Source organism: Phytophthora cinnamomi (genome assembly GCF_018691715.1).
Source record: "Phytophthora cinnamomi strain GKB4 chromosome Unknown Contig49, whole genome shotgun sequence".
NCBI classification, from domain to species: Eukaryota; Oomycota; class Peronosporomycetes; order Peronosporales; family Peronosporaceae; genus Phytophthora; species Phytophthora cinnamomi.
The window spans coordinates 295,368-315,459 of record NW_027150982.1 but is presented as its reverse complement, the minus strand read 5'-3'; the positions used below and the strand labels follow the sequence as shown (position 1 = coordinate 315,459).

The window sequence follows — 20,092 nt, the reverse complement described above, 5'->3', positions numbered from 1 at the left end:
TTCCAACCCAGAAAAAGCAAAACAACCTAGCTGAAGGTATGCCTTCTCAATCTCTTGTCTGTCTAGAGTCTGACTGGATGATGGTCGTCGGTGACCTCGTTGTAGCTATGGCAGCCCTGGAGCGGTGGATGATGCTGCGTGTTCTGCGTGTTGCATACCCTTTTCATTCTCTCGGCATGCCTAGATAATACACCTCTAATCGATTATTGTTGGTGCCCACCGTTTGCTCGTCCAGCTTGCACTCGAGCTTGGTCTCCTTGTCCACGAACGCCAGGAACTTGTCGATGCCGTCCTGGTTGCGCCTCTCCACACCCATAATTACCACGCACTTGGGGTTCGCCACGCACAGCAGCTCCATGGTCTGCGCCAGCGCGCGCCACGACGTCCCGTACAGCGGCTCGTAGATGCAGTCGCAAGACAGCACCACGTCCACCTTTTCTTCGGGGTATTGCGCCAGATACTCCTCCGTCTGCTGCACGCCCCAGCTCAGCGGCCTCGCCACGATCGCCCCTTCATCGTTGACATCCTCACCAAGCTCTTCACCTCCCGGAAGACGCAGCACTTCCGCATTGGCCGCCAGATTCACGTGCATCAGGCGGAGCAGCTCGTCCTGTTCCGTGAGCACCACATGCTTAGCACCGGCAACGCGCGCCGCCATGCCCGGCACGCCACTGCATCAGTAAAAAGCAAAACAAAGTCAGCAGCAAAGTTCTCATCGCCAAGAGCTTTCAAGTCTCACATTCCGGCGCCGAGTTCGATGACGCGCAGGGAGTTGCTCGGGTCCTCGAGTTGCTGCCGGTAGTCGGTCAGAAATCGCCGCGCCAAGTGCACCGCGGCGTCCCAGAGCAGCGTTCCGGCCCAGGCCGCACCGGAGAACAGCGGCGCCAGCTCATCCGCTTGCTGTCGAGATGGTTGTCAAGTGTCGTAGTACAGTGGCCGAGTCGAGTCAGACGTGGCACGACTAAGCGCCAATGCTCTCGAGTATGAAATTCACTCGTGACTTACCATCAACAGCGTCAAGTTCAGCTCCTTGTCGAGCACGCGGACGCGGGTGGACGTCTCCACCTTGTCCACATTCTGCTCAGGGAAGACCTGCACGGGCGTCTCCATCATATCGTCCACCCAATAATCCGTCTTTACCCAGAAAACCCGCACACCAAACCGAGGTATAAAACACCTTACCGCATGTGGTCAATTAAACGTCACATACATCCGCCCATATAGTTTCTACCTAATTGTAGGATTTCCACGACAAAGAGAGAGAGAGAGAGAGAAGTCCCGATGAGCCACTGGTGGCGCCGCGACGAGCTGCGTGCGCTGCTGCAGGCGTGGGAGCAATCGCTGCCGGCCCCACGTGACCGCGAAGACCTCGAGCCCGACGAGCTGCGTCGCCTGTACGCTCGCTTCGATGCGCTGCGGCCGCGTGACACGGCCGCCGTCCCCATCCAGGACGTGGAAGCGCAGCGTCAGCGTCTGGTGCGCACCTTCCTCTTCCAGCGAGCGTTCGACGCCGAGAGTAGACGTGGCGGGCGCCCCACGTGGTTCCAGCTGCCGCCGGCGCAGCAGGACTCGCTGCGCCGCATGAACAGCCGCCTGGGCGACTTGGCCGCCGTCACGCCCGACGAGTTCGAGCTGCTCACGCGCATCTGCGAGGCACCGACACCGACACCGACACCGGCATCGATACCGGTACCGGCAACTGCGTCGGTGTCGACACCGACGCAGTTGCCGGCGGACGAGATGCAGGCGGCGGCCGAGGCGCTGGCGGGGCTGCCCATGTTCCGTCCGAAGAACCAGCCACGCCCGACGTTGTCGCCGTCCCTGTCGCCCCCGTCGTCCCCCGCGACGGGGCAGGAGGCCAAGCAACAGGAGACGTCGGAGTCCGACGCCTTGTCGGCGGAAACCGCGTCCGACGCGGACGACTCGGAGTACGCGCCGACCAAGAGGAGTCGCAAGGACAGGGACGCGGACTCGGACTACACGCCCCCCAAGGGCAAGGCCAAGGCCAAGGCCAAGATCTCCAAGTGGTCCAAGCGCGACGAGAAACGGCTGATCTCGGCGTGGCACGAGGTGGTCACGCTGCTGGCGGAGAACGGCTTTGACGGGTCCTTCGCGTCCCGCAACGAGGGGTTGAGGCTCAACTCGCTGATCCACCAGAGGTATGTGGAGCTGTGTGACGCTAACGCGGCGCGCACGAACCAGTCCACGGGCGCGAAGAAACACGCCATTATGATGGCGTTCCGGTCGCTGCGAGGGGTGCTCCGGACGTTGGCGTCGTTGAGTGAACGCCCCAACTGGTTCGGGATGACACCCGACGAGAGGATGCAGCTGCAGAAAATGCACGGACACCACCACGAACACGCGTGCTTGATCGAAAAGGATACGTACCAGCGGCTGGCGGAGATTGATCGGGCGCAGCGGATTATTTCGACACCGACGGCTAATGCTCTTCGGGCTCCGACGACACTTGACCAAATTCTTGGAAGAACAAACGGAGGTGGTGGTGCAGGCGACGCTCGCAAGAAAGGTAGCAAGACGTCTGGTACGAATCAGCATGATGGTGGCCCACCTCGAGGTTACGTGGTTGCAGAGCGGTCATCGGAGGAGTCGGAGGGCGAAGAAGCGTCGGATGATGCTGCATCAATGCGAAATGGCAGAGCTGAAAACTCGAGTCGGAGTGCAAATTCACAGGCATTCGTCACGTCACGACATTCTCGCCCTTCCAAGGTAGTGGCTCGGAGATCTAGTCGCGAGGTGAACCCTGCTGATGATATAGGAACCACCGATAGTTCCTCTCCTCCTAAGCGCCGGCGCACGGGATTGAGCGACACCAAGTGGGTAACCCGTCTTCTAGATGCTCAGACGCAGCGGTTCGAGGCGCTTCTCGCTGAATTCCAAGAAGAGCGGCGACAAGAGCGTCAACACAACACGGAGATCATCCTCGAGGCGCTCAAGCTGCGCGGTGCGTCCGCGCAGAAACCCGATCAGCCGTCGCAGTTCGCGGAGGCGTTGGTGGAGAAGCAGCGGCAGCACATGCTCCGTCTCTTCAACCACCTGCAAGACGAGCGATCGCAGGAGCGCGAGCAGGCTCGGATGCTGCTCCGAGAGCTGGGCGCCCCCCGTCTCGTCGGCAGCCAGGACCAGGAGCACAAGGACGGCTGAGCGAGCGCGTAAGTATCATGCACGGGGCCAACGGGGTAGGCCCCTCTTTAGTCGTAAACGTACGTATCGGATAGTCGCCTCAATTTCGACGTTGCATTGAGCCAAGCCTCCGCAGTCCCCAAGACAACCTAAGTAACTAGATATCCCGCCACGCCGGACAAGACACGGCACGAAACCCCACTTCATTTTCCGAAATTTGGGTTCGTCATACAAAGCGCAAGTGAAACGGCCTTTTTCAGCTTTTTGGTCCCCATAGCCAGTGAGATTTTCGGCGACCAAAGCAGCGGAGTCTCGCACCCCGTCCTGCCACGCACTGGGTAGTGTCCCGCCGTCTCCAGAGCCCCCGCGAGGCCGCAACGTGCCTTGCCAGCTCCACGAGAGAGTGACCATCATGCCGCCCGCACCTGCCGCCGCCAGAGTCAACGCGGCCTGGGGCAATGACGAGTTGGCGCAGCTGGTTCAGGCCTGGGAGGAGGTGGTGGACGACCCCAAGGACCGCCTCGTGCTGTCCCCGGGCGAGCGCGCCACGCTGCACGCGCGGTTCTGCGCGCTGTCGGGCTCGAGCCGACGTACCCTGTCGTCGGTGACCCGGCAGCACCACAGGCTGTGCACGTCCTATCGCCTCATCGTGGAAACCAATCGCCGCAGCCTGCGTGCCGGCACACCCGGCTGGTTCGACCTGTCGGCGGCCGAGCAGCACGAGCTGCGCCGGGTGACCAACAAGAAGGAGAAGGGCATGACCGTCGTCAACCCGGAGCTCTTCAGCCAGCTGGACCGGGTCTGCGGCGGCGTCCAGGGCGCCACCAAATCCCCGGTCACCAAAGCCCCGGCCAAGAAGCACAAGGGAAACGCTATCAAGCATGGTCACCATAAGAGGAAGCCCTTCAAGGGGGAGGGGGTCGCCCCCGAACCGGAGGACGAAGAGGTGGACGACAACTTGGAGCTGCAGCCCAAGAACGCGTGGACTACCCGGGACTGGACCTTGTTCGTGGACTCGTGGCAAGAAGCAGCCGACGAGTTCCTCGAACTCGGCAATGAGCCCGACGAGAAGGTCAAGCTGCCGAATTGGCTGATCCGACAGAAGTTTGTAGAGATGGGAGGGGCCGCGGATACGACCGTGGGTTCCATCACGGCTAAGAAGAGGTGCATCATCCACTCGTACAATTTCATCCGTCAGTGCGTCGCGGGGCTGGAGGCGCTCGACGGATCGGACTGGTTCGACCTGACGTTCAATGAACGCTTCCGCCTGCAGAGGAAGCTCGTGAGCCCCAAGTCCAGTCAACGCGTGGGCTGCGAGATCGATCGAGAGACGTTCCACAAGATCGGTGGTATCATGGAGAAGGAGGACATTCTCGGCGCGGTGACAGGTCGCAAACGGAAGCGCAGCCACAAGAAGGCGCGACAGCCGTCGATGTCGTCCGAGGATTCGTCGGACGAATCGCTGCCCCGGTCACCCAGTCTTTCACCATCTCGTGACGAAGATGAAATGTCCGACCCAGAGGAGACGCGCTCGATTACCAAGTATCCCCAGTCGCCAGAGTACGAAGAGGAGGAAGAGGAGGAGGAGGAGCCACAAGTGGATGAAAAGGTTGTGGAGTCGTTACTCGAGGCGCAGAATGCGCGGTTCGAGCAGCTCATGCGCGACCTGAAGGAGGAACGGATGGAGGAGCGCAAGCAGAACCAAGCGATGCTGCTGGAGATTCTGCACCAGCGGACACCGGCGGAAGACACGAATCAGAACGTGTCCTACATGGAGTCTCTGGTGGGGAAGCAGCAGGAGCAGCTCATGGATTTATTCGCACAGATGCACAAGGAGCGGCAACAGGAGAGAGAGGACTTCCACGCGTTGCTGCGTCAGCTCTACTCCCGGCCAAGATCGTAAGGCGGAAGCGGCCGTTAGGGACAGCTTGATGACATCTAATATCACTTTATTCGGATTTCATTGTGTGGGACGGTGTGGCACGTCCAACTCCACCAACGCGTCAGAGAAGCTTTTCACAGTTGAAAGACATCAGGCGAGGCGATGTCGAACGTAACTTCCTGGAATGAGACGGAGATCGACATCCTCGTTCAAGTGTGGAGCGAGGTGGAGGCCAAGTATCCTGCTTTGCGCTGCTCCCGTGGCGCAGGCACCCTTCACGCGAAGTTGTATGCGCAGTTTTCGAAGCGATGCAAGTTTACTCGTTCGTCGTGCGCTGTGAACCGTGCTAAGAACCGCCTCCGTATCTTCGCGCTGTTTGTGACGAAATTCAACGAAGATAGGCGTAAGGAAGGCGAACGCCTGTGGTTTGAGCTTAGTGTCGAAGAGCGAGAGCAGCGCCGGGCACTGCTGCCTGCAAATATTCGCGGATTGACAACAAGCGTCAGTCAAAAGACCTTTGCCACGCTGTTAACAATGGAGCGAGCTCAGAGGTGGTTGGAGAGTGCTCCTGCTGACGTCAAGCAAGTTGATGACCCTATGGATGACCGATCAACCTTAAGCTTTCTTTCGTCGCTGCCCCCGTCGCCCCACCTTGCACTCCCAACAGAAGTTCCAAAGGACCAAGATGATGGTGAACACGATTTGTCGTCGATGTTCGAGTCTACCCATCCTAGCACCGAACAATGCGCGAAAGAAGCCGAAGACCAGTTATCGATTGGAGGCTCCGAGAGTAGTTTGTGCAGTCCGCTGTCAAGTTTCGGTGATGACAAATCGTCCAAGGAGTCTAATTTCAAAAGGTTCAAGCCCAGAGTCCAGGTCTCGCCACGAACGCATACACCAGAGGAGAAAGAAACGGCAGGGCAGGAGCCTCAACGCAAGCTTAAGCATCGAGAGTGCAATGCGCTTCTCGAAAATATGATCAAACTGCAAAACAAGATAATGCGGCGCGCTGAAAGCAAATTGCGGGCGGATATCGAAGATGAAGTCCAGCGCAGTTCGGAGATGCTTCGCTCTATCAGCAGTAACCAGTCTGACGAAGATGTTGAGGGTAACGGAGATGCCGCCTTCGTGGCGAAGGTGCTGGATATGCAACTACAACAAGTTCAAAATCGCTTCGACGAATTTGAGGAGTGGCAAGTAAGAGAAGAAGCTGCTAACCGCGCGCTGCTTGCCCAACGCTTTGCGTGAATGGATGACTGGCTCAATGCTTGCCGTGGATCTCGAAGATCCGCTGTCGCAAACCTGAGAATGTAGGGGGTTTTGATAAGCAGAGTTGGAATGAGACTACTTTCTGGTTTTACTATTTTTCGTTCTCAAATTTTGATTGGGGGGGGGATCAAGTTGGGACCGTACAAGTTCTTCCTGGTGGTGGTCGAGCATCTGAGTGAGAAAATCATCAGCAAAAATGACAAGGACTATCGTCACTTCCTGGACTGAGCACGAAATTGACACCCTTGTTCAGGCATGGAGCGAAGTGGAAGCCAAGTATCCTCTCTTGCGATGCCCCCGCGGTGCAGGCACGCTTCACGCAAAAGTGTATGCGTTGTTTTCGAAGCGATGCTCGTTTACTCGGTCGCCCAACGCTGTCGAGAACGCAAAACAACACATCCGCAACTTCTTCTTGTTCGTGGTCCAGTATGACAGAGATCGCCAAAAGGACGGAGGCCGTCTTTGGTACGATCTCAGTGTCGACGAGCGCGAGCGACGTCGTGGACTCGTACCGCGCAGGGCTCGGGGATTAACGACAGCGCTTGGGCGAAAAGCGTTTGCGAAGCTTCTCAAAATGGAGAGAGTTCAGAGATGGTTGGGTGCAGGCTCAGACAAGGAGATCAGCGAACAAGAAAGACGAGGAGAAGCAGTTCAGGCTAACGCAAGTTTTCTCTCACCGCGACTTGAATCACCCCAGCCAAGCCCAATTACTGCGTCACTACTATCCACAGCTGTCTCTCCTCCGTCTGGGGCTAACACTCCATGCATTGAGCAAGACACTGAAAACATTGAGGGCCGTTTCCATATTCCGGAACGTCACCGATCTGACAGCAGCACATGCAGTCTGCAGTCGAAATCAAGTGAGGAATGCTCACCGATGTCTACTGCATCTACCGCAAGTCAAAGTGTACCTTTAAAAACTCTTACCCGTCCAGCCCCAGCTAAGAATCGAGGAAAACCAAAGAAGACCACGGCAGACCTGGAAGTTCAAAGCAATCTCAAGCACCGTGATTGCAACATTCTACTCGAAAACATGATGGAGCTGCATAATACGAAAGTGCGACGAGCTGCAGGCAAGTTGCGAGCGGATGTCGAAGGTGAAATCCAGCGGAGCTCAGAGATGCTGCTCTCAATCATCAGCAACCAGTTGAAGGACCCCAAAAGCAGTGGGGACGTCGCTTTCGTGACAAAAGTGCTGACAATGCAAAAGCGGCAAGTACACGATCGATTTAATCGATTTGAGAAGAAGCGGGCTCAAGACGAAGCCGAGTGCCGAGCGCTGGTCGGCCAGCGCTTTGCGTGAACTTGAAAAGAACACTGCATGTGTTGTTTGTTGTGAAATATCACAATAAAAAGGTTTCTGAGCAACTAACTCCTTTCCCACATTCGTTCTCGCTCAGTCCCTATTGCAAAAGCCAAGAACATAATGGCATCGATGGAGCCGAGGAAAAAGATTGATCGAATCGGTCCCAGTTTTCTCCATCCTGACTGGACGGAGTCTGAGGTATCTCTGTTGATTGAAATCTGGAGAGACCTGGAGACTCGTCTGGCTGCCTGTCGTATTAACCCACAGGAGCTGGCAGGAGGTATCGACAAGCGTATCTCTTCTTTGCTTGCAAAACAGATTATAACTACCCGAACGCCGGCGTCTGTTTCAAGTCAGCGCTTCCTTTTGTACAAGGCAATTCGATTTATAAGCCGCTTTAACGAGTTTCAACAGGAATCGGGAGGTCGCGGGTGGTTTGATCTATCGATGGATGAGCAGGACCGGGTGGAGATACCGACTCGAGAACGAAAAGCCTGTAAGCTTCTCACTCGGGAATCGTTCAACAAGCTTATCAGATTAAAATCGGTGAAAAAATGGACAAACACGCACAATGTTGCCCTGCCGAAGCCGAAACCTGCAGTGGCGAGTCGGGAGAGTCTCAGTTCCTCGAGTTGCCGTTCATGCTGGTCTACATCTGAAGTGAGAGATCTGGTGAGGTCCTGGGGCCTCGTAATGAAGAAAACAAACACTTTCGTCAGCGATTTTGTGACTCAGGCGTACGACAAGACCGCAACGCTGTATACTCCGTGGCAGCACTCAACCATGAGCGCATGGCGCAAAATGAAGCGCATTGCGGCTTCGTATTTGTTCATTCGGGATTTCAACGCACAGAACTCGCCTGCGCAATGGTTTCAACTCTCGGATGGTGCGCAAAACTCGTGGATAGATTGGAGTGCTCTCCCAGCAGATTTTGAAGATATCCCTCAAGCCATTTTTGACGAGATCAGCGCCATGGATGCTTCTTCGTATTCTGCTTCATCGACTAGCGTCAATATATTTTCCGACGATTGCTCAAGTTCAGCGGCGAGTCCTGAAAAGTTGCGGACCACGTCGCCACATCTTCCTTGTCCGAGTCCAAGCAACGTGAAGATAACAACCAACCGCCACCAAGAATGCAACGCTTTGTACGAATATATGGAGCAACTGCAGAAGAAACAGTTCAAACAAGGGATCACGCGGTTGCGAACGGATATCGAGCGCGACATCCGTCTCAGCGCTGACACAGTGCGCGGCATACTCTTCGAACGGCTTGGCGACCCTGGTCAAAACGGAGACGCCACATTCGTCGCAAATATCCTAGAAGGGCAGCAACGTCGAATCCACGAACGTTTTGCCCAGTTCCAGTGGGAAAAATGCAGCGACGGCTCTGACTACGCGTTTGGAAAATCTCTGAAAAGTTGATGAGGAGCTGTGGAGGGAACATTGATGTTGTACTATAACTACTTGCCAACATCCAACCATATTCCAGGGTAATTGACACTGAGGTTACTCAAAAAATGACCTTACTGCTGCACAACGCTATCGTCCGATTGCTGGGCGGGGTTTTCCTCGGTTTGTTGGGTTGAAGTTTCACTAGACTGCTGCGTAGAGCTTTCACCGCTCTGTTGACTGGAGCCACTGCTACTCTGATCCAGTTGCGAGAAACTGATCTGCTTCTGCTGAGAGGAATCCGTCTGTGTCTGTGGTTCAGCGGTTAGAGTTGGAGTAGAAGTAGAAGTTGGCGCGGAATCGGTCTGTGTCTGCGGACTGGGAGTGCTCTGCGATTGTTGAGCGCTGTTCCCCTGGCCGGAGCCCCCTGCAAACATGTAGACGGACGAGAACGCCTTAGCATACGTGTCCGGCCAATTGTCCCAGTTGACGCTGAAGAGCAGGTTCGATCCACATTCACTGCCAAGTCCAGGCACCGAAATATATCCGGGCTCCCAGTAGAAGATTCCAGCGCCCAGGTTGTTAGGCAAGCCTTCCAACACGTCCATGATTGCCATCACCCACTCGCGCTGGCCTCGCGCACTAACCGCGAATTTCTCACTGAGCGTGACTGTCGTGCAGTTCGTGGGCCAGTCCGTCTCGGCAACGTAGATCGGTTTGTTATATGTATTCGCCATTTGGGTGAGGGACTCGGCCAGTGCCTTGAGCGTCGCGTTCACGTTGTAGTATGGGTAATAAGAAAACCCGAACACGTCCACGTCGTCCGTAGTCACCGTGCCTTCAGCAAAAAGTCCTTTGAAGAACCACGACACGATCTTCGACTCCCATCCATTGTCGAGGTGAATCATGATCTTCGGCTGCTTCGTTCCAGCAGACACAGCGTCGGAGACGCCGTCGCGTGCAGCCTTCCAGAGCTTGGCGAAAGGACCGAAGTCCTTAGTGATCTTTCCCGTCGGGTAGAGGAATCCGTTCGTGATCTCGTTTCCAATTGACAAGATGTCGAGATCCACTCCACCCTCCGTAAACGCCTTCAACGTAGAGCTGACGTGTTCGCGGCATGCTGCTGCCAGAGTTTCCACTGATGAAGCGTCCCAAGCCGATGGGGTTTGCTGGTCGCTCGGCTGCGCCCAGGTGTCCGAGAAGTGCATGTCCAAAAAAATCTTGTAACCTGCTTTCGAGAACCGCTGAGCGAGCGGTAGCGTGTAGTTCAAAGCGTACTCCTCCCCCGTCCAAATACTGCAGAACCAGAAATGAAGTCAGTAAGATGAGCACAAAGTCAAAAAAGGTGGAGTAGCTTGTCGCGGACGCACCGGAGTCGCACGCTGTCCATGCCGCCAGCGCCAAGGATGTTTTCAATGGCTGCCTGTTTGCCCGCTGTGTTGTACCAAACGGTGCCCTGCTCCTTCTCCATGACGGCGACGGAGGACAAGTCGTGGCCCTTTGTCAACGCCTGCACTGCATCAACCACCAACGCTGCCGCGCACGCTGCAGCCCAGCTCAACGTCCTCCGAGCGAACATCGTGTCAAAAGCGAAGCGTGGTGTTGCTCCCGGCAGGAGAAAAAGTAAAGTACATGAATACAGTGTAACCGCGAGCAGATCCGATGCACTGCAGGCGAGTGCACGACCATAGAGGTCGGAGATTAGAAAACGAACAGCGCAGCGCAGTCAACCCTCCCATCTATGAACGTCAAGCCCCGAAGGCGTGTGAAATTCGCCGTCAACACCGCCGCAAGGATAGTCCCATCCTGAGCTCTTGCTGCCCTTGCAGCTGGTGCCGACACCATCCATGAACAAACAATACCGTACCTAGCACTGCTAGGCTAGCAGGCCTGTAGTACAGAGAGATGGATGTACAGGCGGTACATCCAACTCACAGGCAGGATATCTGTCTTCTCGTCGCGCTAAATGGCGACTCGACACTATAATAACTAAGTGCACGAAGATGAGAATCGTGAACCGTATTTAGGGAATAGGGTCACATTCAATACTAAAAACAAGACAAACAACGGGCACCTTGGCTGTTCCAGGTACCTAACTCTCCAACGTCACTTTGATGCCTCGACTTGTTCATGCGAACATGTTGACCGAGGGGAGCGCCGTCGCGCACGCCTCCGGCCCCTTCTCCCAGTTCACGCTGAAAAGTAGTGCAGACTCACACGAACTCCCGAGACTCGCCATGGTCAAATACGCAGGTTCCCAGTAGAAGATGCCGGCGCCCACACCGTTGGGCAGACCCTCCAGCGCATTCATGATGGCAGTCACCCACTCGCGCTGGCCGTTGGCGTCCACCGTGTAATCCGCGCTCAGCGTGACCTCCGTGCACTCCGTGGGCCAGTCGGTCTCCGCTACGTAGATCGGCTTGCTGTAGGTGGTGGCCAGTTGAGTCAGCGAAGATGTGAGCGCGTCGATCGTCGCCTCCGTGGTGTAGTACGGGTAGAACGAGAAGCCGAACGCGTCCACGTCGTCCGTGGTCACCGTTCCCTCAGCGAAGAGCTCCTTGTAGAACCACGACATGGTCTCGTACTTCCACCCGTTGTCCAGGTGGATCATGACCTTTGGCTGTGTCGTGCCAGCGGAGACCGCGTCGGTCACGCCCTGCCGTGCCGCCTTCCACAGCGTCGCAAAGTTGCTGAAGTCGTTATTGCTGATCTTCCCAGTCGGGAAGAGGAAACCTTTACTGATCTCGTTGCCCAACGACAGGATTTCTAGGTCGACACCCCCGTCCGTGAAGGATTTTAGCGTTGAGGTGACGTAGGCTTGCAGGCCAGCCGCGAGTGTTGAGACGGATGAGTCGTCCCAGGACGAAGGGGTGGCCTGGGCGGTTGGGTCGGCCCAAGTGTCGGAGAAATGCATGTCCAAGTAGATTTTGTACCCCGCCTTCGAGAACCGCTGGGCCAGCGCCAGTGTGTAGTCGAGATCGTAGTCGCCGGACGTCCAAATGCTGTTCAAGTGCGACTACGGTGAGCTTTTTGCTGCAAGATCTTATCAGATATAAACGTACCGGAGTCGTACGGCGTCCATGCCTCCAGCGCCAAGAATGGACTCGATGGTAGTCGTGTTGCCCGAGGTGGAGATCCATTTGGCGCCTTGGCCGGTCTCCATGAGGCCAACAGACGACAAGTCGTGACCCTTAGTTAACGCAGCAGTCGTGCCAAGTGTATTTGCTGCCAATGCACCGGCAAACAACAGTGCTGTCTTGAGGAACATGTCGCCTGAGTATCGATCGCGAACCAACTGGGGAGAATGACGAATGAAGTCTTCCACAACTCGCGAGTCGCGAGCCACGGTGATATTTTACGCTCATGGAAGAGAGATACCCCGTGAAGGTGGCGATACTTTACATGACCTACTGAGATCCAGCTGGCATCCATCTGGAATTCTAGTAAAGCTGACAGGGGTCCCACCATAAACAACCAAACAGCGAGTTGGAGATAATCAACATTTTTAAAAAATGTTGCACAGTAACAGTTCCCCATTAATCGAGTACATGTAGAAAATGTTGCGACACAATGTCCAGGTCAACACCGCCGTCCGTGAAAGCCTGGAGAGTCGAGGTCACATACGCTTGCAGATCGTCAGCTAAGGTCTCCAGTGAAGAGTTGTCCCAAGCCGCAGGAGTTTCTTGGTGTCGGGGGTCAACCCACTTGTCGGAAAAATGCATGTCCAGGTAGATCTTGAACCCTGCCTTGGAGAACCGTTGGGCAAGTGCCAACGTGTAGTTGAGGTCGTAGTCGCCCGACGTCCAGATTCTATTCCACATGAACAGGGTGAGATTGTTGCTAGCGGTGCAGGGAGAGAACCTGGCGTACCGGAGACGCACGGCATCCATGCCACCAGCCCGGAGGATATCCTCGATCGCTTCCTCCTTGCCCGCATTGTTGTACCAAACCACTCCCAGCTTCTTTTCCATGAGGCGAACGGACGACAAGTCGTGGCCCCGGGTCAACGCCTGCACTCCATAAATCACTGCCGCCATGCACATTGCAACCCCCAGCAACGTCTTTCGGGTGAACATGGTTCAGAACGGAAATGGTGTGGAGGCGTCCATTGATCATGTAAGATTTTGCTGCACAGAGTAAACAACAACGACAACCCTTGTCTGCGTTACGTAGGCTGCGTTGACGCCTGCCACCCATGCGTGTGTTCATATTGGATCTGTCGCGGTGGTGTTGAAGGTTTCCCATCTAATTTTTTTTATTTCGGCGAACCGTACTTATAATAGGGGGGGGGTCAGAATTAGCAAATGGTGCAAAAAATATGACCACTTGTGATCAAACCATGTTCAAAATATCATCCCAGTTAGATATGATATGACCGGTCATTTTGTATCTGACAATCACTCTTCACCAGCCCGGCGGACGAGGCCGCCACGACCGGCGGGCTCAACGAGCAGGTGCACCGCGCGCTGCAGGGCAACGGCGGCTACGGGCTCGTGGCGGACCAACTGGACGCCATCTTCAAGCGCCTGTCGGGCACGGACACGGCCCCGCGCGCAGCTAAACGGTGTCAATGAACTAATTCGTGCGGCTGTGTTCGTTGAAGGCTGCTGAGGTCTAGGCCGATGGCAGCGTGGCCATCAACTGTTTGCTGCAGGCCATCGATGCGAGCAAGCTATCGCCTCTGCAAGCCACGCGTTGGCGCTCCGCATCTGGGGAGGCGCTCAAAGTGGAGAGGAAGTGGATGCCTGGATCCAGCGATGCGGGCAAAATGCTCTGGCTCATGCAGAAGACCGGCGTGCTATCCACCACCTTCAAGCCGTCTACTAACGCAAAGACAGCACAGCTATCGAACGGCAGCAATTGATCCCCGAAATGCATTAGGTAGGGCTCTAGCAGTAGATCTCAGGCATTAAAACCCAACGCAATACATGGAGCATGATTTCTTTTGTCTAACACGACTCGTGTTCGACGAGTAGCGGACTACATCAACGCCCGTACTTGCTGCACATGGGCGAGAGGTAAGTTGCCGCGGCTCACTTGGCCTTCCGAGTGTGCGCTGCGGGGGGAAATTCAAGACTGAGGGGAAACTTGCCGTTGCGGATTGTCGACCTTTCCGACCATTTTAGAAATGGTTGGTCATTTCGGAAATGGTTCGCCCAAACAGCTGAACCATTTCGCTAAATGTTATGTCCGCAATATGGTCACCATTTCGGTCGGCCAAAAAGCTAATTCTGACCCCCCTAATAGTTATAAAAGAAAGATAAAATTGCATTCGAGATTTTGGAGTCAAGAAGACAGCCGAGTCAGGAGAAAACTCTACCCTTCCATGTGGATTATCTGAAATGCACAATGAGCACTCCGTGGTTGTACAGCAAGAGAAACACCGAATCTGAATTCATGTTGAGTGAACAGTACATTTTTACGTTTGAGTAAGGTACCTCAAAACCTCGTCTAGACGAACATGTTGACGGACGAGAATGCCGTAGCCCGCGTCAGCGGCCAGTTGGTCCAGTCCACATCGAATAGCAGCGCCGACGCACACGAACTTCCGAGACTTGCCACCTTGATGTAAGCGGGCTCCCAGTAGAAAATGCCACCTCCGAGGCCATTCGGCAGGCCTTCAAGCACTTCCTTGATAGCGTTCACCCACTGAACTTGACCCTCAGGACTCACCGGGTAGTCCGCACTCAGCGTCACGTTCTCACACGCTACCGGCCAGTCAGTCTCCGCCACGTAGACGGGCTTGTTGTAGTCGTTGGCGATTTGGGTCAGCGAGGACTTGAGCGCGTCGATCGTGGCCTCCTCACCGTAGAACGGGTAGAACGAGAAACCGAGTACGTCCACATCGTCCGGGGTCACCGTGCCATTAGCAAACAGACCCGTGAAAAACTTTGAGACGTAGTCGTAGTCCCATCCGTTGTCCACGTGGATCATGATCTGCGGCTTCTTGGTCCCCGCGGCCACAGCGTCGGTCACGCCCTGACGCGACGCCTTCCACAACGTAGCAAAGTCGTTGTAGTTATCGGTGGTAAGCTTGCCCGTTGGCCACAGGAAGCCGATGGTGATCTCGTTGCCCAACGACAGGATATCGAGGTCGATACCGCCGTCCGTGAAGGCCTGGAGAGTCGACGTCACGTACGCCTGCAGGTCGGCAGCCAGCGTCTCCACCGACGAGTTGTCCCAGGCTGCAGGGATGTTTTGGTGGTGAGGGTCAGCCCAGGTGTCGGAAAAATGCATGTCCAGGTAGATCTTGAACCCCGCCTTGGAGTACCGCTGGGCCTGAGCCAGCGTGTAGTTGAGGTCGTAGTCGCCTGCCGTCCAGATGCTATGATACATACACAACGGCCATGGAGACGGTGAAGTTAACGATATCGGTTTGAGGATGTTAATGGCATGAGAGAGATCGGCGTACCGGAGACGCACGGCTTGCATGCCACCTTCGCCGAGGATGGTCTCGATGGTGGTTGTGTTGCCGGAGGTGGAGATCCAGTGAGCACCTTCGGCGGTTTCCATGATGGCGACGGAGGACAAGTCGTGGCCATTGGTCAGTGCTGCCGTTGCAGTGTTGAGTACTCCTGCAACGCATGCACCGGCGAAGAGAAGTGCCGTCTTGAGGAACATGCCGCTCGTGGTTGGTCTTGTGTGGGCTGTGACTTGTGGCCGAGACTTGAAAATGGCGAATGAGCTTTTCAGGGGGGGCTCAAGGATGCATTGCGGACTGGTGTTCGTGAGGAGAGGAAGGAGGCACGCAACCAGTTGTAGAAATGTAGCACCGTGCAGCCTGACTCAGGCGGAGCCACCGACGTGGTTTAGAGTTGTTTACATAGGTCTGATCGGAGGTCCGAGTACAAGTAGTACATCAATACACATTCCAAACATTGCTTGAACTTGGGGGCACATCCAGTCTGCAAGAACTGCATTCCGCGGTGTTCGAACGCAATGCTACTGTAGACGACGCAAGATCTAACCAGATCGCTTGGTTGAAGATCTCAACGTTGCAAAGCGCCGTGGCTGAAGTACGACGCATTGATGATGATGACACCTGTGGCACCGTTTGCTCGTGCATGCTGCTGCTGCGAGGCGCGTGTTGCGGTGGCCGGCCGGGGCTCTCAGCCTTATGTACGTTGGCATCGCGCGAGCTTTCGGGATCTGTTCGCGGCGTCATATTTACCACTGCTTACATCGATGCTGGTTGCAGGCGCAACGCAGACCACGTTGAAGACAACTATTCCATGACCTCGTGCCTGCTGACGTGTTGCACTTGCTAGACAATCCACATGAAGCTGGCATTTCAAATCTCGAACGCATAGTTCAAGAGTGACCAAGACAAGGTTATGCAGCGTATGCTTCGAACCGTTCCTGCATCGCCCGCAGGCCCTGCTGCAGGGGGGGGGGGATACAACACTCGACGTCAAAGCTACATGCAATTCATGGTTTGGTTAAAACGCTCGGAAGGCCCAACGGCCAATGCTCGACCATTTTGACGGCTAAGCGAACATGTACACGGACGAAAGCGCCGTGGCGTACGTCACCGGCCAATTGGCCCAATTGACGCTGAAGAGCAGAGCGGACTCGCACGAGCTGCCCAAACCCGCCACGGTCAAATACGCAGGCTCCCAGTAGAAGATGCCGGCACCCAAGCTGTTGGGCAACGCATTCAGGACGTTCATGATAGCGCTCATCCACTGGCGCTGGCCCGCGGCGTTCACCGGGTACGAAGCACTGAGCGTGACCGTCGTGCACTCCGTGGGCCAGTCTGTCTCGGCGATGTAGATCGGCTTGTTGTACGTGTTGGCGATTTGCGTCAACGACGACGTGAGCGCGGAGATCGTGGCCGCGGTGTTGTAGAACGGGTAGAACGAAAACCCGAAGACGTCTACGTCGCTGGTGGACACTGTGCCGGTGGCGAACAAACCCTTGAAGAAGGTCGAGACGGTCGTGTACTTCCACCCGTTGTCCAGGTGGATCATGACCTTCGGCTTGGTCGTGCCGGCGGCCACAGCGTCGTTCACGCCCTGGCGGGCCGCCTTCCACAGCGTGGCGAAGTTGGCGTAGTTGCCCGAGGAGATCTTGCCCGTCGGCCACATGAACCCGTAAGTGATCTCATTGCCCAGCGACACGATGTCGAGGGTCACGCCGCCGGCAGTGAAGGACTTCAACGTCGACGACACATAGGACCTGACGCTGGCGGCCAGCGTCGTCACCGACGTAGCGTCAAAGGACGAAGGCGTTCCTTGTTTGGTGGGGTCCGCCCACGTGTCGGAGAAGTGCAGGTCCAGGTAGATCTTGTAGCCCGCCTTGGAGAATCGCTTGGCCAGAGCCAACGTGTAGCTCAGGTTGTAGTCGCCGGACGTCCAAAGACTGCAGTGCAGCGGTTGTAAAAGCAAAAAGGTGAGAGATCTGCATGCGGTCGAAGTCACATGGAGAAGTCGACGTACCGGAGTCGAACAGCGTTCATGCCGCCGCCACCGAGAATCGTCTCGATAGTCGTGGTCGTGCCGGTGGTGGAGATCCATTTAGCGCCTTGGGTCGACTCCATGAGAGCGACCGAGGAGAGATCGTGGCCCTTAGTCAGCGCTTCAGTGGATGGGGAGAAGACGCTGGCGAACAACGCTCCGGCGAAGAGCACCGCCGTCTTGAAGAACATGGTGCCGGCACTTCCGATGCTTGAGCGACTTGTGCAGGAGGCTTGAAAATGGGGAATGAGCTGTCTTCGAGCAGCTATTAGAGTACATGCACGACATGGAACGTGGCCGATGGAGCACTCACCCGAGAGTTGATCAGGTTACCTGGGATCTGGTCTGATGGCATTGCACCTCGTGCTACATGTACCTCTCGTGATCGGCTGGGCACATCCTGCCTGCAACACGGGCGTTTTTCGGTAGTGTACGCCGGCATCGCTGTTCGAAGACGTTTCTCTGCTTGGTTGAAGTCATTGACTACAACGCTGCAAAGCGTGCTGGCACATGAGGCGCGACTGGGATCGGCGGCTCGAGCTGAGCAACAGTATGACGGTCAACTTGAATCTCGCAGCAACGATGCAAGCAAACAAATGACTCCTGCTCCGTCACTCAGATGAATAGTACAGTGTAGCAACGGTGGCCACTGCAACCTCTTCTTCTCCGCCCACCATGTTCAAACACCACGCACTGAATAGACCAACGCCGTCGACACCATGGACGGGGGCACCACTTTAACGAGTCACCAACTTCGAGAACTTGATCGCCCTTTTCCAAGTTAACTGTCAGATGAAGTAGAAAGGCATTGCCGGGAGACCAGAGCTCACCGCGTCCCAGCGAGAAAGTCTCCGCTATCCTTTTACGTGGTAGCTCAGCATCAGTCGAGCAACGAAGATGGAGTGCAGAGCGGCTTTGAAGGTGCGGTGGAGCGAGGAGGAGGTGACCATGCTGGTCGAGGAATGGGCCGGCGTGTGCTCTACCCCGGGCAGCAACACCCTCAACGGCGAGCGGCTGAGCAAAGCCATCTTCGACCGATACAACGGCCGCTGCATCAGGACGGGTCAGCTCCGTCGCTCTCCTGCCGCCGTGGACACCCAACGCAATCGGATGACCCGTTTTGCAAGATTCGTGAGCGATTTCGACTGCACCGAGCACGCTCATGGACGGCGTCCGTGGTTCGAGCTGACCAACGACGAGCAGCAGGGGATCGAAATCCCGCTCGAGTGCAGGCGACAGCTCACAACGTTCACACCGGCAGCGTTCAATATCTTCAAGGACAGCATTCTACCTACCGAAAGCACGCACAGTGGGGGATTGAAGCGTAAGAGGATTTTCACCATGAACGACGGTCATCGCGTGGGTGACAAGCCTCGAGGGAAAGTTCACGTTGAGCGCCGCCCGTGCTGGACGTCGCAGGAGGAAGTTCTGCTGGCTAAGCGGTGGGGTCACTTTATGGAGCGCGAGAAAATGACGCTGGCGGAGTTCATGGAGACGAACTACAGCAGTCGACCATGCAGGCGTCTTGAGTCTCCTGGTCGGTCATCCTTCATGGCGTGGAAGAAACTCCGCGCGCTTATCCGCTCTTGGGAGTTCATCACTGCGTTCAACGCGCAGCACCGGCCAGGGTGGTTTGAGTTGGACGACAATGAACAAGACTTGCGGCTGATGTGGGGAGAACTGCCGGACAACTTCGAGGCGATGGAGCAGGAGGTATTCGACGCGATGGAGAAGGTCTCACTCAAGTATGGCGGGCTGGTGATGAAGGAGGAACCCAAACCGGTCGCCGGATCCGTTGTTCCTCTATCGCCCCTGGCCACACCTGCCCCCGTTCCAATCGCGCTGGAACAGTTGATGCCGTTGGCACTGTTGTGTCCTGCCAACGTTGGAATCGGAACGAATGCGCCTGCTACTTCCGATACGTCGCTCGACAGGCTTCTACTGGAAGACGACGATGACCCTGAGAGCGAGGCGGAAGTGCAACAGCCTGTATTGGCTGTTGTGCCCGCCGTGAACGATGTAACCTTGCTGCCAAACGCGTGTTTGCTGCTGAATGGCAAAGTACATGGACCTACGGAGACCGAGGGTGACAATTGTGAAGATGCATCTAAGCAGCAGCCAGTTGGCTTGGAACCGGTGGAGCTGAGCACTTCAACTAGCGCAAACCAGACGCTCATGTCCGCGCTGGCGGCACACAAGAAGGAGGTGGAGCAAGGCATTCGTCAGTTTCAAGCACTACAAGAGGAAGAAGCCAAGAGAACTCAAGACTGCATCCGAGCTATTCAGCTTGATGGGCGGGCATCCGCCAACAGCGGAGGCCTCGTCAAGCACATGGAACTAGTCGTGGGGCAGCAGAACAGCCGCTTGATGTCCGCGCTTCACAATGCAGAGGAGATCTGCAGTCAAAATGGAGCGGAGGCACGCTCGCTGATACAAGAGCTGCTAGGATCTGGGCTGGATTCACGACGTAGTGAATCAAGTGGTCTCGATGTTGTGGTCCGCGTTGCGACTCCAAGTCGTGTGATGATTTGAGCGGTGTCGTGAAGATGGTACTACGTACTTCCAAGCAGCAATGTGGTCTATGATTTTTTTTTCTTTTGCGAAGGCTACGAGAAACGATAGCAAGTTGTACAAGAAGAGAACTCGCTA

The 20,092-nt window shown here is 55.8% G+C and overlaps 10 protein-coding genes across 10 annotated transcripts; 4 read left to right on the top strand and 6 right to left on the bottom strand.

Annotated features, from left to right (window-relative positions):
- Positions 1-163: 163 nt before the first annotated feature.
- On the bottom strand, positions 164-1,113 carry IUM83_08128 (putative N2,N2-dimethylguanosine tRNA methyltransferase; the record flags this gene model as incomplete). The annotated part of the gene is made up of 3 exons (XM_067932481.1): positions 164-671; positions 740-900; positions 1,006-1,113. 3 exons carry the CDS (start codon positions 1,111-1,113, stop codon positions 164-166), a joined length of 777 nt encoding a protein of 258 aa, XP_067790182.1.
- Positions 1,114-1,281: 168 nt separating this feature from the next.
- Positions 1,282-3,162, top strand: IUM83_08127 (uncharacterized protein; the record flags this gene model as incomplete). Its single annotated transcript, XM_067932480.1, has 1 exon — positions 1,282-3,162. The coding sequence occupies one exon, from the start codon at positions 1,282-1,284 to the stop codon at positions 3,160-3,162; it is 1,881 nt and encodes a 626-aa protein (XP_067790176.1).
- A 391-nt stretch (positions 3,163-3,553) lies between these two features.
- Positions 3,554-5,044, top strand: IUM83_08126 (uncharacterized protein; the record flags this gene model as incomplete). The annotated part of the gene is made up of 1 exon (XM_067932479.1): positions 3,554-5,044. The coding sequence occupies one exon, from the start codon at positions 3,554-3,556 to the stop codon at positions 5,042-5,044; it is 1,491 nt and encodes a 496-aa protein (XP_067790177.1).
- Positions 5,045-5,185: 141 nt separating this feature from the next.
- On the top strand, positions 5,186-6,271 carry IUM83_08125 (uncharacterized protein; the record flags this gene model as incomplete). Its single annotated transcript, XM_067932478.1, has 1 exon — positions 5,186-6,271. The coding sequence occupies one exon, from the start codon at positions 5,186-5,188 to the stop codon at positions 6,269-6,271; it is 1,086 nt and encodes a 361-aa protein (XP_067790126.1).
- Positions 6,272-9,121: 2,850 nt separating this feature from the next.
- On the bottom strand, positions 9,122-10,566 carry IUM83_08124 (putative beta-galactosidase; the record flags this gene model as incomplete). The annotated part of the gene is made up of 2 exons (XM_067932477.1): positions 9,122-10,283; positions 10,358-10,566. The coding sequence occupies 2 exons, from the start codon at positions 10,564-10,566 to the stop codon at positions 9,122-9,124; spliced, it is 1,371 nt and encodes a 456-aa protein (XP_067790175.1).
- A 549-nt stretch (positions 10,567-11,115) lies between these two features.
- IUM83_08123 (arabinogalactan endo-1,4-beta-galactosidase) lies at positions 11,116-12,255 on the bottom strand (the record flags this gene model as incomplete). Its single annotated transcript, XM_067932476.1, has 2 exons — positions 11,116-11,989; positions 12,050-12,255. The coding sequence occupies 2 exons, from the start codon at positions 12,253-12,255 to the stop codon at positions 11,116-11,118; spliced, it is 1,080 nt and encodes a 359-aa protein (XP_067790180.1).
- A 268-nt stretch (positions 12,256-12,523) lies between these two features.
- On the bottom strand, positions 12,524-13,063 carry IUM83_08122 (Arabinogalactan endo-1,4-beta-galactosidase; the record flags this gene model as incomplete). Its single annotated transcript, XM_067932475.1, has 2 exons — positions 12,524-12,797; positions 12,858-13,063. The coding sequence occupies 2 exons, from the start codon at positions 13,061-13,063 to the stop codon at positions 12,524-12,526; spliced, it is 480 nt and encodes a 159-aa protein (XP_067790181.1).
- Positions 13,064-14,438: 1,375 nt separating this feature from the next.
- Positions 14,439-15,608, bottom strand: IUM83_08121 (Arabinogalactan endo-1,4-beta-galactosidase; the record flags this gene model as incomplete). Its single annotated transcript, XM_067932474.1, has 2 exons — positions 14,439-15,312; positions 15,400-15,608. The coding sequence occupies 2 exons, from the start codon at positions 15,606-15,608 to the stop codon at positions 14,439-14,441; spliced, it is 1,083 nt and encodes a 360-aa protein (XP_067790178.1).
- An 866-nt stretch (positions 15,609-16,474) lies between these two features.
- On the bottom strand, positions 16,475-17,634 carry IUM83_08120 (Arabinogalactan endo-1,4-beta-galactosidase; the record flags this gene model as incomplete). Its single annotated transcript, XM_067932473.1, has 2 exons — positions 16,475-17,348; positions 17,426-17,634. 2 exons carry the CDS (start codon positions 17,632-17,634, stop codon positions 16,475-16,477), a joined length of 1,083 nt encoding a protein of 360 aa, XP_067790179.1.
- Positions 17,635-18,340: 706 nt separating this feature from the next.
- IUM83_08119 (uncharacterized protein) lies at positions 18,341-19,975 on the top strand (the record flags this gene model as incomplete). The annotated part of the gene is made up of 1 exon (XM_067932472.1): positions 18,341-19,975. One exon carries the CDS (start codon positions 18,341-18,343, stop codon positions 19,973-19,975), a length of 1,635 nt encoding a protein of 544 aa, XP_067790098.1.
- Positions 19,976-20,092: the final 117 nt, after the last annotated feature.